Source organism: Mustela nivalis, assembly GCF_964662115.1.
Source record: "Mustela nivalis genome assembly, chromosome: 12".
Taxonomy (NCBI): domain Eukaryota; kingdom Metazoa; phylum Chordata; class Mammalia; order Carnivora; family Mustelidae; genus Mustela; species Mustela nivalis.
The window spans coordinates 10,982,684-10,999,954 of NC_139031.1; the positions used below are offsets into that span (position 1 = coordinate 10,982,684).

The 17,271-nt window shown below is 50.5% G+C and overlaps 2 protein-coding genes across 3 annotated transcripts in view; one reads left to right on the forward strand and one right to left on the reverse strand.

The window, feature by feature from the left end:
• Positions 1 to 109: 109 nt before the first annotated feature.
• On the reverse strand, positions 110 to 1,479 carry LLCFC1 (LLLL and CFNLAS motif containing 1). The gene is made up of 2 exons (XM_082691813.1): positions 1,251 to 1,479; positions 110 to 666 (listed from the first exon to the last, which is right to left on the reverse strand). Exons 1-2 carry the CDS (start codon positions 1,402 to 1,404, stop codon positions 488 to 490), a joined length of 333 nt encoding a protein of 110 aa, XP_082547939.1. The 5' UTR covers positions 1,405 to 1,479; the 3' UTR covers positions 110 to 487.
• A 4,137-nt stretch (positions 1,480 to 5,616) lies between these two features.
• The window catches only part of TRPV5 (transient receptor potential cation channel subfamily V member 5), a 28,050-nt gene continuing 16,395 nt past the window's right edge, over positions 5,617 to 17,271 (forward strand). The window contains exons 1-8 of one of the 2 annotated variants that reach the window (XM_082691707.1): positions 5,617 to 5,746; positions 7,937 to 8,034; positions 8,199 to 8,321; positions 8,799 to 8,936; positions 9,227 to 9,325; positions 9,471 to 9,646; positions 10,042 to 10,188; positions 12,339 to 12,551. In XM_082691707.1, the coding sequence (XP_082547833.1) occupies positions 5,619 to 5,746; positions 7,937 to 8,034; positions 8,199 to 8,321; positions 8,799 to 8,936; positions 9,227 to 9,325; positions 9,471 to 9,646; positions 10,042 to 10,188; positions 12,339 to 12,551 (1,122 nt within the window). In that variant the 5' untranslated portion in view covers positions 5,617 to 5,618. The remainder of the gene's footprint in view (positions 5,747 to 7,936; positions 8,035 to 8,198; positions 8,322 to 8,798; positions 8,937 to 9,226; positions 9,326 to 9,470; positions 9,647 to 10,041; positions 10,189 to 12,338; positions 12,552 to 17,271) is intronic. The other variant, XM_082691708.1, reaches the window with a different exon arrangement.

The following is a 17,271-nucleotide window of genomic DNA, read 5'->3' on the forward strand; positions in this document are numbered from 1 at the left end:
AGGAGAGAACCAATGATTGCTAAACTAGTGGGCCATGGGTCCAGCAATCAAACGAACCAGTAAGAGACAAAAGGGCTTCAGCTAAGTCTCAGAAAACTGCCCCCCAGAGTTTTCAGGATTTTATTATTACTTTTATTGTTGCTACTCCCTTCCCCTAATGTGCTGTCCCAAGCAGAGTCAGGAGAGGTGCAAGAGAGAGAAGGGCATGGGTCTGGTGTCTCAGGCTCTGGGAGATGGAGCTCAGAGAGTGGGGAGGCAGTCAGGCTGTGGCAATGGGTAGTTGGAAGGCCAGTGCCAGGCTCTCTCAGGTGCTGCATCCTGAAGTGAAGAGTCATGGGCCAGAGTCAGGAAGCCACGCATATGCCTCCTTTGGGAGCAGTGACCTGGAGCCCAGTGGGGGGAGAGGGTCAGTAAGCTATCATGAAGCGGAGGTAGATATCCAGGTCCTCATCCAGGAACCAGGCCACCACCTCAGCCTCGACGTCCCTCATAAAAAAACCATGATGCTGGCCAGATTGAAGCAGAAGGCTAGGTCCAATAGGTGGTCACGAAGAGCTGTTGTGTCTGATGTCCTGTCATCTTCTTGCTGGGTCATATCCACAGTCTGCCACATCTCACCCTCTGAGGAGGCCACAAAGTGCTCTTCAAAGTACTCTTGATCCTGGTCTGGAACAGCGGAGAGGGGAAGGCACTGAAGGGGCTGATCCTAACCTGCCCCACCCTGACCCCAATCTGTGCCAGAAATGGGACAAAGTTAAGAGAATCTGGGAAGAGGTTAGGGCCTAGGGATTTAGCCCAGTTGTGCAGACCCTATCCTTGACCAAGGAAGTGATGCTCCATCTAGAGGTCTCTTCCCATCGGTGTTCAACCACAGTACACACATCCCATGTCCACCTCAAACTGTCTCCTCCAAATTGCATTACACCATTCAGAGATGGAGGGACCGCCTTGGAGAAGGACAGAGACCAGAGACTCTTCTCAGACAAATGCATCTATGCCCACACACACACACACAAGACACATGCACTTTTGGCTAGCCTGTGGTGCGCCCCTGTATATGGCCCTTGTCAAGAACCCTGCTCTAAACCTTTTACCCAACCCTTCTACACTACAATAACAGGGGACTGGAGTCTACTCTCCCACAACCTGAACCTATCTCGGGTTTCATTCCAGCCTGATAAGTAGTGGGGGACTGACTCCAAAGAGATCTAATCCTTAGCTCCAGACGCCATCCTCTCTCCTCTACCTACCTGTAGAGGGTATCTCCTCATTCTGACTCTTCTCGTTGGGGTCCAAGTTGCCTTTCTGAGGCTTTACCCCCTTGACCCGTAGCAGCAGCAGGATGGTGGCCAGGAATGCTGCCCTGCAGAGCTGGGAGCCCAGGGAATTCATGGGCCTGCCCATGAGCTGCTTTTGGCCCTCCCTACTCCCCAGTTCCCAGCCAGCTCCCCCACCTCCCTCCCTTGTCCCTGTCCTAGCCCTTACCACTTCCCAGCACCGTTTTCTTCCCTTCCCTTCCATAGGACCTTTGACTTCATGAGCTTTGTGACATCACAGCCATGGCCTGCCCCTCATTCAGGTCATTAGAGAGTTCCATTGCCAAGCAAGAGAGTAGTGAGTAGCTAGCAGCAGATAGCACAGGCTTCTAGGATGATCATAGTGGGTCATCCTGTCGAGAGCAACCAAATGATGAAGAGTTTGTGAACTTTCACATCCATTTTATGAGGAGATCCTCATAACAAGTGGGACTCAAAGTCATAGGATCATCATACCCATTATACAGATGAGGAAACTGAGGTTCACAAAAGACATGACTCTTGCCCTTAGCATCACCCAGACAATAGGGGCAGAGCAGGACCCTTGACCACCTTTTTTCATTCTAGACAACATTTCTTCCTCTCTTCCATGTGGCCTTTCTCCAAGGAAAGTGGCTTATAGAGGCTGAGGCCCAGAGAAGATGTGATAATACTGAATCCTGAAGTCCTGGGCCATACATGAAACTCAAGCCCATCAAACATGAGGGAGGTGGAGAGGCACAGATGGAGGGGGAGGAAAGCGTACATGAGGGGTATGTGTGTATCTGAGACACAGAACAGGGTGTCCTGTACCCAAGCAGAAACCATTCCTTCACTCCTAACCTTCCCCTAGATTTTCTTCTCCCTGAGTCTTTGCCCTCTTGTACTGGTAGACTTAAACCCCCCTTCTCTAGTTTTATATAGCCTCTTATATAATTCTCAGACACAAAGAAAAAGTTGTGAGAGGCTCATTCTCAAAACTCCTTGCTCGATAGAAGTAGAGTCTTTAGAGAAGAACCAGTGTGGCAGAGAGGTGAGGATCCCAAAGAACAGATCTCAAGGAACCTGCCTCAGTGCCCCAGGCCCACCATGCCCATGAACCTGGTGAATACAGACATGTTGGCAGTAATGGGCTGTGGCTAAACACTTCCTGGAGCAGAGATGGTTGGGCTGGGGTGGGCTGGGGTGGGGTGAGCTTGGGAGTTAGAATGAAGACCTGCTTGGACAACCACAAATCAGGGAAGGCCATGAGCTACATGAGGGGTCCTGGGGCAGGTGGGAGGAGATTGTGGGCACACCCGAGCTATCACAATTAGCTCACGCCACTCCTGAGGCCCATGCATCCCATACCTGAGTGAACCACCAAAGGCATAGGCTGGGCCATGTGCAGAAACATGTGCCCTTTCTGGAGAAGAGAATTACAGACACAGGAGTGTGAGTGGAGACTCCTTCCCACAGATGGACCCCACCTTCCTGCTGATCCAGGCCAGGCGACTTGGTGACTGGGGAGTGGTACAGGAGGTCACTTGATGGTGGGGGAAGAAAGATTCAAGGAAGCAAGTGACCCTGCTCACCTTTACCTTGCACTCATTGACCTTCAGGTCCAGGAAACAATGCTTGGGTGGAAAAAAAAATCAGTAATCTGGTTACTTTGCAGGGAGGAGCCTCTTGGTTCCCAGCAAAAAGAGAAGCCAATTCAGGCTCTGTGCGTTTTGATGGTGTTGGGGGGGGGCAGCTGGGGGTGGCGCAGGCTGGTGTGGAAAGAACTGGGTTGTACTGACCACCACTCCTCGAATTTCCTCACCACCCACCAGTCCTGCAGGAATTTAATTGTTTTTATTACAGAAGTATTTAAAAAGTAGGAAAAGCAAAAAGGGCTAATAATTTCACCATCCAGTGAAAATCACTGTTAATGTTTTAAAGTGTAGTATTTAAATCCTTTCCCTACATGGCTGTGCGGATGTGGAGTGGGAGAGTATTTCCTAGAAAATAGAGTCTAGGTATGATTCCTTTTCCTCCTCCTTATCACATCAGAACATGAGGTCTGACTGCTTTGGGGACAAGGGGCTCTGGGACCTAACAGTGTAATGAGGGGCTCTTGGGTCATCATTGAGTCTCCCGAGACTGCAGGGAAGCTGTGACCTGAGGGAAAGGGGCTCTAGGTGTTTGTGTCCACAGAAGGCTGAGGGAGCATGAGGAAGGAGGAGGGAGAAGTAGGGCTGTGGTGGGGGATACGAGAAGGGCGGAGGAATGAAGGGAAGAAGCCAGAGGCAAGCAGGGAACTCCCCGAAGATTAGGCAGTAGACTTGACCTCCACACAGTCAAAAATCCCAGTGCAATTTTGGATTTCCCCAAACTTAACTACTAATAGCCTAATACTGACTGCAAGCCTTACCAAAAACATGAACTGTCAACTAACACATATTTTGTATGCTATATGTATTATATATTGCATTTTTATAGTAAAGTACACTAGAGAAAATTGTTAAGAAAGTCATATGGAAGAAAACATATGTTTACAGTATTGTAGTGTCTTTATCAAAAACGATTCACATAGAAGTGGCCCCATGCAGTGGGCCTGGGCAAGTGAGAGGGTGGAGACCCAGAGGTAGGGACCCATTCCCCAGGCCCCCCTCTTCCCCCCACCCCAGACCCAAGGACAGAGCACTTGGTGGCAAGCCCCCCTGTACCTGCTCTGTGCGGCTCTGACCGGGCAAGCCCCTCCCCACCCCCATGGCCTCCAGGATTAGCTTTATGGGCTGAGTGTTGCCTAGGCAGGCAGGCGCTCCTTTCTCTGCCAGCCCCCTGCTTATCAGCGCATCTACAACCCCCACCTCAACCTTATCTCACCGTCCATCTCCTTAGACTGGAAGTCCCAAGGCTTCAGGAGCCATTACCATCTCGCACTGCTCCAGCCCCCAGCAAAACAGAAAACTGCCCTACAAGGTCACCGCCTCCCGGTCCTGACTGGCCCCTCCCCACTCCCTGGGTGGAAGTGTGCTTCCTCTTGTCTCCGGGCATCTCTTCCTTTCCTTATTTGTCTTCCTTTCAACTCTCCTCTTAAGGGTCGTTTTGTCCATCTGTCAATCTTACACTAAAAGAAGCAGGGTCCCCTGCTCCTAAAGACCCCCAAGGGGGAGGTTCCCAGCCCATGTCTGCCCAAATCTCCCACATCTGTACAGGCAGAAGTCTTCCAAGAAACAATAAGTTGTGGCAGGTGATTTGGAGCTAAATTTCCAACTTTAAAGCCAGTTCTAGTTTTGCTACTAGCCATGGCCATCACCCCCCTTCTCTGAGCTCTGTCTCCTCATTAGAATATAAAGAGAGCCCCCAACCTATCCCATGTACATCCTTGGCCTCCTGAATAACTCCAATTTAATAACATGCATTTACAATCAGGAGAGAAATAGAACCCATCCTATCAGAAAGCAACACAAAGAGGATATCTGCCTTCAATCCTTTTGCCTACTCATTCCTGGGGAGAGTCCCAAGATTTCTCCATCCACCACCGTGGCTCGGCTCTTATGGTTCTACCTCTGGGCTCTACCCTGACTAGGTAGAAGCTGTGAGGGAAGGCAGAGGAGGGTAGCCAGGAAGTCCCTGGGAGGCGGGCTGTAGGGTTGAGGACAGAGACAACCCCAACACAGAGAAGCAGCACCTTAGGGCTTGGAGCCAATGTGGGGAAGGAGAACCAACCGTCCCCGGGCTCTTCAGACAGGACTCCATGAGACAGCACAATCATTGGCCCAATTCTACAGATTGGAAGACTGAGGCCCAGAAAGCTGGCCTAATTGATCTGAATTCAAACGAGGACCTGCCTGATGGCTGAGCTGCAAGGCTTCACTTTCCTCCTGTCCTGTATCCCACTAAGCGCTCACCTGGCTTGGGGGGCCCGCCTTCTGGGCTCCATCCTGCTTCCCCTCTATTTTCTACTGCCTCACCTTTCCTCACATCCCCTGCCTCGGCTTCAGCCTCAGCCCACCGCCAGGAATGGAGTTTCCTCGCTTCTCCCCTCCCAGCTCTTGGGTTCAGTGCCCCAGGGGCTCTGGAGAAAGAGCTCCTCCTCCTCCAGGTGAAGCTGCTGTCTCCTGACAAGGCCCCCGAGTACCCTCAGTGTGTGCAGGCGTGCGCATGCGTACACATACACACACACACACACACACACCCCACCCACAAGCAGCATGCTGCATACACAAGTCACACTGGAGATACTCTCTCTCCGTCCCAACCCCAAACAGACTCCGCCTCTTCCTCCGTTAAGGAGTCCCAGACTGGCTCCTTTTACCACATTCCCTAACCTGCCAGTGCCTGAAAGGAGAAGATATGGGGGCTCCTCCACCTAAGACAGAGGGACCCTGGGTCCAACTCCAGAAACTTCTGGCCTCCTGGCTGGTCAGAGAGCCGGACTGGGATCAGCGTGTGGATGAGGCCCACATGCTGCAACAGAAGAGGTAGGCTGCCCTAGTCATGCTGCCTCCCACCCCTCCCCGACCTCAGGGCCCTCTGAGCCACTTGGAGCAACCTGGAATGCAATGCCAGGCACTGGGCTGTACCCAGCCCCCTGGTTACAAACCCCAGCTGCCTCTTTTCGTGGGCAGGGCAGGAGGAGACTCAACGTAGGTTCCAAGCCAGGGACAAAATGACACCACAGTTCTAACCTGGCTGCCTCGTGGTGGACGGGGCGGGTGCGGGGGACAGAACGGGGCCAGACCAAAGAAGTCTGATGGGGGAGGTAGGAAGGTGCAGGCTGATAGAGGGCAAGTTACTGGTGGGAGGCATGAGATCCCACAGGTTGGGAAAGACTTGTCCCCTGGAGAAAGACTGAGGAGTTCCCATTCGTATGAATGAAAGTTGGCTGTGTGCGAGGGGAGGGGAGCTCGGCTTTGCATTACATCTGGAGCTGACCAGCTGATAAGGGAAACTCAAGCTTATCTACCTTTTATTGAGGAGTCTACCGTGTCCAGGCCATATCCCGAGGACACAGAGATTGAATGAGGCCTGTACCTGCTCCTGGGACGCCTTCAGGTCAGGTGGGGCTGGTACATCTGGGGACAGATCATTTCATGGACAAGTGGCCAGGGCCGGGACCCCTCCTGCAGGTGGGCCTCTGCCTCAGAGCATTTGGGGACCTGGTCGCCCATCAGAGAGCTGCCTAGGGGTTCAGGGAGCGGACAGGAGCAGGTCTGTGGTCTAGCTGGGGCTGTCCTCATGTGCGGGCGGTCTCTCCAGTGCCAGTGGCACGGGACCCCTTGGTTTAATGAGCTGCTCTTGTCAACTCGAAATGCTTCATTTTTGAAGTAGGAGTCCTGCATTTTCATTTGGCCCTGGGCCTCACAAATTGTGCAGCTGGCCCTGGGGACAGTCTCAGCCCGCATTTGGGAAAGGCTCTCTGCTTGCTCACCAACCCCCACCCCAGCCCCTGGGACGGAACTTTGGCCTCCCCACCTCCCTCCAAACTCCTGGGTGAGAGTAGGGCGGTCTTGGAGAGAGAGCTGTGTTCCGGACCTCCCCTCTGCAGATGGTGGTGGGCTAGAGGCCTGGCTGCCCCCAGAAGAAGAGGTGAACTCTGGCCCTGGTTGCCCTGAGCTGGGCGGACTCCCACTGGGTGGGATGGGAGAGGGGCTGGCCCATACTCTGCTGGTCCCTCCTGAGAGTACTTTTCTAACTGACAGATTTGAGTTCTACCTTAAGATAAAAAGCTTCTTCTTTAAGTAAAAAAGTTCTTGCTCTGGCTCCCAGGGCAATGGGACGTGAAGATCTGGGGGCTTGGGGACATCATGGGAACCACTGGTCATTCTGTTTGTCTGCCTTTCATCTCTCCCTCATGACCCTCACTTGCCTTGTATTCAGCTTGGGAGCCCACATGTGCTTGCCCAGCAGGATGGGCTTCAGTTTTATCTCTCGTTTGGTTCGTGGAGGCAGGGGAGAAACAAAGATCAATTGACAAGAGGCACCTTAGGTTGGATATCTCCACAGGCTTCTGTTCCCAGAGAAGCCCGAGGCTATGCTCCTCCTCCGTCAGGAATGGGGTAAAACACAGAAGGATGAGACAGTCTGTACCCCTCTCCAGATCTCCCCCTCCCCACCGACAGCAGGGATATGTATCTCAGCGGCCCAGAGGGGTATTTGGCATTTTGGCAGCTTGTAAATTTCCCAAGTCCCAACAACTGGCCCATCTTGGCCTCTCTGCCCCTCTGGTCTCTCAAAGTTCCCCTTGCCCAAGGAGAGCCGGTTCAGCAGGCCTGGGAGCAGGGGTGAAAATATTTACTCAGCCTAGATGGATTCAGACAGTCCAGGCCCTGATGGCTTTCTGTCAGTGTCCCTAGGGCTGCCTGCTCAGGTGCTCAGGCCTTCTGCCCCCCACAGACTTTCCTACCCACCTAAGGCTTGAGTAACACCACACTCCCTCTACCCCTCGCCCGGGAAAAGCTGGCAATGATGCAACCACAGGGGGAGCTCAGAGCCAGGCTCATCCCCGTCTGACCCTCAGCTAGACTCCAGCAAATAACTCTTCCCAGCATGCCACTGCACACCTTGTTTGACTCCTGTCTGTTCCACGTAGAAAACTTCTCTGATCTTCTCTCTGCTGTTGGCCTCTCTGTGATTCTGTCTCCATCTGACCCATGTCCATCTGCTCCCAGGATCCAAGAGTTTCCTCTGCTCCAGGCAGCCAAGGAAAATGACCTGTGTGTCCTGAAGAAGCTTCTGCTGGACCGAAACTGTGACTTCCGGCAGAGAGGTGGGACGTGGCTTGGGGTGACGGGAGGAGGGCCAGAAGCGCCTGCCCGCCTGACCCCCAGACGCTGAGGAGGTCTGCAGCGGGTGGTGGAGAGTACCTCCAGCTGGAGCCCCTTCCTTGAGAGGCCCCAGCAGTCCCTGACACCCCATCTTACTCCGCCGCAGGAGCCCTGGGGGAGACAGCCCTTCATATAGCCGCACTCTATGACAATCTCGAAGCCGCCATGGTGCTGGTAGAGGCTGCCCCGGAGCTGGTCAAGGAGCCCACCTTGTGTGAGCCATTTGTAGGTGAGGAGCCGCATAGTAATACAAGTTGGAGACCGGACGGGAGGCGCCAATGTCACCTCTTAACCTGGGCCTCTGAAGGAGGGGCAGGGAAGGAGAGACAGGGGGTTTAGGAGGGCTGCTCTTGAGTTGGAAGGAATGTAGAAGTCCTGGTCTTGGCCTTTAGCATCCGTGACTTTCTTCAGCCATTCCATTTCCTTTCAATGCCTCTCATGTTCCCTGAAGGACAAAACTCTGTTTATTTTTCTCATAGCAACATTAGAGTGGTCATATGTACACCCTACCCACAATAATCAAGAGGTGAGGGCAGTGAGGTAGACAGTCTATGGGACTAATCGCCTGCAGTCCCAGGCCACCATGGTGAGCCAGGACAAAAATCTATGCCAGGACCTATCAGAGACCTCCTGTCTGCCAGTGGGATGCTGTGTCCCTGCAGGATCCTGGGGACAGACCCCATGACTGAGAGCTCTCTCTGGCCAGGTCAGACTGCACTGCACATAGCCATCGTGAATCAGAACGTGAACTTGGTGCGAACCCTGCTTGCCCATGGGGCCAGCGTCTCTGCAAGAGCGACAGGCACAGCTTTCCGCCGCAGCCCCCGCAACCTCATCTACTTTGGTGGGAGCAGGGCCAGGACTGGGAGGCAGGGGGGGTGGGGAGGTGGGCAAGAGCCAAGGGAGGGAGGCTGAGGAGGGCTCCAACCCCGGGGAAAGCTGGATGGGGTCAGGCCTTACAGGGCTTAAGGCCAGAGCCAGTTCTGCCCATGGTACTTGCTCCAACCCTGCCTCTGGTTCTGCTGACAAGTGTCACCAAGCCCAGAGCTCAGATGTGGGGGGAAGGAGGCAGTCGCTCAGGGACACTGCCCATCCCCTTGGGCACTCATGCCACGGAGCCCTGTGTGTCCGCAGGGGAGCACCCTTTGTCTTTTGCTGCCTGCGTGGGCAGTGAGGAGATCGTGCGGCTGCTCATTGAGCATGGAGCGGACATCCGGGCCCAGGACTCCCTGGGTAAGAGCTGGGGTGAGGAGGGGAGCTGGGATGCTGGGGGCTGGGAGGGCAGGGACCTGGACAGCCCCCAGGCCTGTCTCGGGGTGAGCAGGGGAACAGCAGGGCCTTCGGTGCAATGGCCATGCGACACCCGTGTCCCGTGCAGGAAACACCGTGTTGCACATCCTCATCCTCCAGCCCAACAAGACCTTTGCCTGCCAAATGTACAACCTGCTGCTGTCCTACGATGGGCGCAGGGACCACCTGCAGTCCCTGGACCTCGTGCCCAATCACCAGGGCCTCACCCCCTTCAAGCTGGCTGGCGTGGAGGGCAACACCGTGGTGAGGGACGCTCGCTCCCTGGGCCCTGTGGCCTCCTTCTAAAGACCCTTCCTCCCAACCCCCCCCCCCAACAGGGCACAGTCCCTTACTCCCAACTCCGTGGCTAAATGCTCAGCTGCAGGCTTCCCTGATCCAGAACTTGGAGAAGGGCACTCTAGAATATCTGCTCTGGTGACCCCAAGTGCTGTTCCCTTGGCCTGTCCTCTTCTTTGCCATCTTGAGAGGGTTGGTGGGAAAGAGGGAGAAGCAGAAACCAAAGGAGGTTCACGCAGCAGAGGCGTGGGGCTCACGGACTGCCCGTTAGTGCCCAGGAGCCCACTGCAGCCCTCTGGGAGGTGTGGTTCCCGTGGCCGCTCCTCAAGCTGACCCTCTGACTCACCACTGTGTCCCCCCAGATGTTCCAGCACCTGATGCAGAAGCGGAAGCACATCCAGTGGACGTACGGGCCGCTGACCTCCACTCTCTATGACCTCACGGAGATTGACTCCTGGGGGGAGGATGTGTCCTTTCTCGAGCTCGTGGTTTCTTCCAAGAAGCGAGAGGTATGGATGCCACAGTGGACCTGGGGCTGTCAAATATCCAAGTAAAGCCTATCCGTTTCCTTAGATCCTGAGCTCCAGATACTTCCCTGTCTTTTAATAGTTGGGCATGAGAACAGAACCTTGGGGCCTTTGGGAGAAAAGTCCAGTCTGACTGCATTTTCCCTCTGTCCGTATCCAGCCCCTCTGCTTACGTTTGTCATACTATTGTTTTAATTGAGGACCTCTCCAAATCAAAGTCACTTCCTATCATTCATTCTGGTTTGAGCACCTTCTGAGTCCCAGCTGCTGTAGAAGGAACTGAGACTACAGAAATAAACCTCAGTTCCTGTCAGTCTGCTCCTCAAATTCTGGTCACTGTCCTTAGTAACTGCAGTGGGTACCACTTATGCCATTAGAGGGGTCTGGATAATGAAAAGTGGCAGCAAAATTGATGTCAAGTAACTTGTCCTGGATGGGCCACAGAAGATGTCACAGAGGAAGGGCTTGAGCTGAGTCTTCAACGGGGAGTTTGAAAGCACCAGAAAGGTGAAGAAAAAGAAAGCTTTCCAGAGAGGGGGAAACAGCGATACTATTCAGATAGGACTGAATTGAGTTAATAGGTGGGAAAGGAAAATTTGTTGAAGACTGTCGTAGAGAGGAGAACATTCTTCAAGCCCTCAGGAACCTCCAAAATGGTGACAAGATATAATTTCTGTTGTTTATCTGCGACACGACCATCCTAAGAACCCCTCTAGGACTGTAAGTCTTGGATAGTTGTTAGTAGTGACAGATAGAAGAAAACCTGAAAGGCCTGTTTGTGTGATTTTGCTTGCAGAATATTCCTGGAAACAAATAAACTTCAAGCAGGAATTTTTAGGAATTAGAATCCCAATCTCTTAGTGGTGTCTGGGTGGCTCAGTCGGTTAAGCATCTGGCTTTGGCTCAAGTCATGATCCCAGGCTCTTGAGATCAAGCCCCGCATTGGGCTCTCTGCTCAGCAGGGAGTCTGTTTCCCCATCTGCCTCTGCCTGTCACTCCTCTACTTATGCGTGCACTTGCTCTCTCTCTCTCTCTCTTTCGCTATGTCAAATAAATAAGTAAGTAAAAAAATAAATTAAAAAAAAATAACCCCAATCCTTCTGCATGAACAGTGCCAACAGAAATCCCAGGTCCCCAGTTTCAGCGAGCTCTGTGTTCTCCAAGTTTCATTCTTGTCTTGATCAACTACTTTTCCCTTCCCTCAAAATTCCGAGCCCCATTTACATTCCTCCCAGCTCTCTCCTTTAGCTCCACCAGAAGCCCAGAATCCCATATTATGGCAAAAACAGGCTCTCTGGCTGGAGATGTTTCCACTTCCTGCCCTGAGCTGCCAAACATGTCAGAAAATACCCACCTCCTCTTCTTCCCTCTGGGTTCAGTGGAAAAGATATTATTTTTGCTAATGGTTAATTCCTCCAGCTCTGCTTTGAATTAGGCTTTTCTTACTTTCTCAGATGCCTTATCCCTTCTGTCCCTCTCTCTCATTTGTGCTTAACCTCTTACCATGTACTTACATCAGAGTCCCACCCCACCCTGGGGGCTTAGATTATTGCCACATCCAACCCCTGTACCTTTATTGCGCCTCTCTGGTCCACAACACTTCCAGAGCAAATGTGACTGCTTCCTTGCTTTCCCCCCCAATGCTCCCCATTGCATTCAGAAAGATCATTCAAATTCCTGACTATGGCATTCACAATGTGCAATGGTCTGCCTCGTATCCATGTCACCCTTATAACTCCTGCCTGCCACTCCCCATCAGTCCTCTCATGTCCCCAGACACCCCCGGCTTTCATTTGCAGATGACCTCTCTCACCTCCCTGCCTTGGCAACTGCTGCTACTTCATGGAAGGATCTTCTCAAGCTCCTCCTTCTTCATTCCACTAAGTACTACTCATCCCTCAAAATTCATTGGTGCTCAAATGCCTTGTTTTACTTCTATGATAGTTCCCCTGCAGCACTCACATGAGGCTCAGCATAGAGTGGAAATTTTCTAGTTGTCTGAAAATGAAATGGCTGGCTAACCGAATGAAAGATGATTGCACAGTTAGAGCCCAGCCCTCTGGGACCCGGTAGGAAATCCTGCCTGCCTCACTGGGCTGGCCACCCCCATCTGTACTCTGCTTCCATGCCAGGCTCGCCAGATCCTGGAGCAGACCCCAGTGAAGCAGCTGGTGAGCTTCAAGTGGAAGAAATACGGGCGGCGGTACTTCTACATTCTGGGTGCCTTGTATACCCTGTATATGATCTGCTTCACCACCTGCTGCATCTACCGCCCCCTCAAGTTCCGCATGGGCAACCGCACAGACCCCCGGGATAATACCGTCCTGGAACAGAAACTACTGCAGGTGACGCCTCTTCGAAGGGGGTGGAAGGGAGTGGTAGCAGGGGATGCTGGTGCTGGAGAGTGGAGGGGAACCTGGGAAAGGCACCACGCACTGGTCTCCAGAAGCTGCAGGCTCCTGATCACCCAGGCGCAAATTAGGCATGAGATAGGAGACCAAAAAGGTGACCTAATAAGCAAAAGCGCACTTGTCCAAGGAGCTGTAGTTTTTCTCACTAACCCTGAAAGAACACTTGGTATTACGAACACCATGCATTTGTCAACTTCTTATAATCTGCAAAGCCTGTTGTTCTAAAAGGAGGAAACCTGTGCTCCGGGTACATTTCTGAGTCGATTTCTGGTGTGCGAGGGCAACACAGGCATCCCCCCTGGCCTACGTTCTCTCCTGTATGCTGTCAATATAAGGGTGTTGACAATCATGTGTTCTCTGTCTGACCACCTGCCTGGTCTGCTGAAGAAGGGGGCCTGGATTAAGTAGCAGGTTGCAGTCAATAATTTTTGAGGTTCCGTTGACACCTGTGGGCTTGCCATTCTGTAGTGTCCTTCAGAGACCCAGGGAGGTAAGGATGGCTCAGTAGAGGTCTAGAGGAGCTCTGAGAGTCAGCTGTTGAAGGGAGCAAACTCTCCTTCATGCGTGACAGAATGAGTAGACTCTAGTGAGTGCTCCCAAGCATATGTAGTCAGCAAGTATGGCTGCATTGCATTGGTTTCCTGTTCATGGGTAACCAAAATTGTTGTCCTGCTGACCTGAAATAGCCAAAAATGCGTGCACATGTATGGGCAGGAAGCAGAAGACAGAGGAAGAAAGAATTTTCCCTAGTAAGTAAGAGCTAGGTGACTGGAGGTTGATGTTGTATGCAGGCTGGGCCAGCCACAGGTAGGATGCAGCCTAAGCTAGGAAGAGGGATCATTTGGGTCAGAAGGGGAACATAAGCCGTTTGCCCAGTCAATGAGAAAAATCTCTGAGTCAGCTTAGTGGGAGGCTCAGAGAAGCAGCAGACTAAAGCCTCATCAGACCCCAGAGTAGGGCAAGACGCTCCATCTCTCTTGCTTCTTAACCACTTCTCAGTATAAAGTGTGCTCATGGATCCAGAGCCAGTCTCTGACTGAGTCGAGTGTTCTCCCTGGAGAGGACTATCCTGATTGTGGTGGGGCTGCCTTGTTAGAGTGGGCACCCATGCGCTGGGGGAGGTTGTGTCCCATGCATCTCAAAGTGGGCATGAGGGCTGGCCCCAACATGGAACCCACAGAAGGGGAAATACGGATTTTGAAGACATGGCCCAGTGGGGTAGGCAAGGGACTAGAAATGGGGAAAGCGTATACACATGAATGAGTTGAGGGCAGCTGGGCTTTCCCAACATTCTAGACCCTATTTATCAGTCATCTTGTTTTCCTGGTCCTTCTTAGTCCCAAGCTTACCTGGGATTTTTCTGGATTTAGAATGTAGATAGCATTCTGGCCTAAGAGTTGTGTGATGCTGAACGATTGATTACTTGGAATCTTCTCTATGTGCCCCCTTTCTCTTTGGCACAGGACTAATCTCTTCCTTTGATCCAGATGGTCTCTAGTTAGAAGATCCCTCCCCCCTTACCACAGGACTAAGGGGAGCATAATTATAGCTGAGAACACCTCCCACTCCCTCTTTTTTTCTTTCCTCCCCCACTCTTATCATCGTTACCCTTTTGTCTTCCACCTAGATAATAGATTCTTTAGGCCAAATAGAAGACTCTTAACTTTTAAATGTTCCTTTCTTGGTGGGAGGGAGGGGCTCAGAGATTAGGAATGCTTCTGTAAGGGGTTCAGGTAGCAAAGACCAACAATGGAAGGTTGCTATTGTTTCGTGTTCCTCCTTGATGGGTGTCCTGAGTTTCTGGTTTATCTGTGTCCTCTTACTCATTAGTAAGCCCATCTGGATAATATCAGGGGCTCCTAAATTTATCACTATGGTCTGAAAGATCCTGCTTTCTCAATGTACCAGGCTTGTTAATATTAGGAAATTCTCTCTCTCTCTCCCTCTCTCTTTTTTTGCTTTCCATTACTTAAGAGTCTTAGAAAAATGAAAATGCACCAATAATGTCATGATTTAATTAATGTAATTGTTGACATGTTGGCTAGTCCATGGAGCTTTATCTTAGACAAATGAATACTATCTAATTATACAATAAATCTGTGCATGCAAGGCGCTCTCAGTCACTGACGGATTTCCCCTGTGGATCTCATGGGATCCACAAGAGCAGCCCAGCATCACCTTCTCAGGCCATTTGAAAGGAGAAGAAAAACTCATCTGTCTATATGTGGTGGTGCAAATGCCACAGAAGCAGAGAGAAATGAGGATGGAGTGAATGTCTCTGTCCAGTTTTCGAGGTATCTTTGGGGGTTACTGCACTCTAAGATGCCTCATTGTTCAGCTATAAAAGTTGTGCATTTCCAGAGTTTCCCAAGAACTCAATTAATTGAGTTGATTTCCTACCTCCATTCAATTCTACTTGGTTTAGGCAGAACGACATACACTGTAATGCTAGTTCTCTTGGGTTTCCAGACGAGAGGAAGGCGCCAAGCATAGGAGTCGAGCAGCTTGGGTTTTAGTCCTAACTCTGAAGTAGTTGTTCGACCTTGCATAGATCCTAACTCTTACTAGATCAGTGGCTTTTAACCAAGATGGGAAGACGGTAACAATATTTGTTTCTAATACATCAGAATATGTGAAGATGCAGCCCCCCCGTCGATGGTATTTTTAAGAACTCTTTGAGTGATCCTAATATTCACCTGGGGCTGAGAACTACTTACTGGCTTCTGTTTCTGAAACCTATTCATCTACAACTTTCCAGTCTTAAGTCAATCCCTCTGATCTTTTAGTTTCCTGATGTGCTGTTCAGCAAGAGGGCAATGCTCTCTCATTGAAATTCCTCTTTGTCTCCTGAAGACTTCTTCGATCTCTCTCCTGCCCTTTTCCCAAAAGCATTTCACTAATTTGTTCATTAAGCAAATAATCATGGAGAGCCTGTAGAGCCTGGACATTGTTGTAGGCATTAGGAATTTATCACGGTCTGAGCAAAACACACATGATCTCTGCCCTTTTGGAGTCTACAGACTGGTTGATGTTAAGTGAATGAATAGAAATTTCATCACGACCTGTGATTGTTACAATTCACATTATGGTTTCGTATGACAAGAAAAAAGACAGGATATTATGAGAGTTTAAAAGAGGGGCCTAGACATGCTGAAAAGCCAGAGGCAGCTTCCCTGAGGGATATACCTAAGCCGAGAGCTGCACACCGGTTAAAGGTGCAGAGTTAGTCTTAGGTGGAAAGCATGCACCCAAAAAACCCCTGCCTTAGGAAGAATTTTGCCAACATCTGAGAACCAAAAGAAGAGCTAGAGCACAGGAGCTGGGCAGGGCGGAAGCTGCCAGATGAGGCTGTCCAGGCAGACCCTGCTCAAATCATGAAGGGTCTTGCAGGCCATCTTGAAGATTGTACTTTCTATGCCAAAGGTAATGGGAAGCTCAGAAGGATTTTAAATAGGGGAGGAACTTAACAAGACCTTTGATTTAGAAAAACATCTCTGTTCGTAAGGTGGAGAGCAGATTTGAGGACACCAGGGTGGATGTGGGGAGACCAGTTAAGAGGCTGTTATGGTTCAGCAAGCAAGAGATAATGGTGGGTTGGCCTAGGGATGTGCTGGGGGCAGGGTTTGGCATCGCTATGGCACAATGGATTAGATCAGCAGAGAAGTGCGCAGACCGTGGCCGGAATGACTCATAGGTTTCCATTCATTTAAATGATTTTGCAAGGACCTGGATGGAGCTAGAGAGTATAATGCTAAGTGAAGTAAGTCAGTTAGAGAGATAATTACCTTAGGATTTCACTTCCATGTGGAATTTAAGAAACAAAACAAACAAAGCAAAGAAAAGAGACGAACAACAACAACAACAAACAAAACCCTACTCTTAACAATGGAAAACAAACACGATTATCAGAGAAGAAGAGTGAAATACGGGAGAGGGATACAGAGTTCACTTGCTTATCTCAGACCCTGGGTGATGTATGATATTGTCGAATCACTGTATTATACTCCCGAAACTAACTTAACACCGTCTATGAACTATAGTTATTTTTTAATTTTTTAATTTTTAAAATTAAAATTTTAAAAAGGAATAGAAAGAACACTGTCCTAAGAATATCTACAAAAGCAACAACAAACTGAATAATTCAGGAATCATTTATTAAACATTTGCTTTGGGCAAAAAAAAAAAAAAAAAGAAGAAGAAAAAAAAGAAAAAACAAATGTTGTCCTCCCGCTATCATGGTCAGTGCGATTGATTTGTCTACACATCATTATTCCTCACAAGCTCTGAACAACCCAAAACACCGCAGCTATTTGAGAACCCAACTGATAGCCAGCTCTGCACAACATGCTTCAGGAATCCTAAGCACCTTATTGGGGACAAGCACAGCAAATTAAAAAGGAAAAGAGATGAACAGAAGTAGGGAGGTTGGTAGGTAAAAATAACATGTGCTAAGTGCTTGCTTTGTGCACTTGACACGCATTTACCAGTGCTTGTGGGAGCTGATTAAAATGCAGATTCTGACAATAAAGCTCCAGTGGGACCTGATATCTCCAACTAGCTGCAGGGGATGCTGATGTTTTGATTCCGTGGGCCACATTTCGGATGACAAAGCCTCATATCATTTAATCCATATAGATACCCTAATTACTAAGGA

Excerpts from the sequence above, each read along its gene's own strand:
- LLCFC1 (XM_082691813.1), bottom strand. The coding sequence starts at position 1,404 with ATGGGCAGGCCCATGAATTCCCTGGGCTCCCAGCTCTGCAGGGCAGCA. Across the intron at positions 667-1,250 it reads TGAGGAGATACCCTCTACAG|ACCAGGATCAAGAGTACTTT; the intron begins GTAGGTAGAGGA and ends CCGCTGTTCCAG.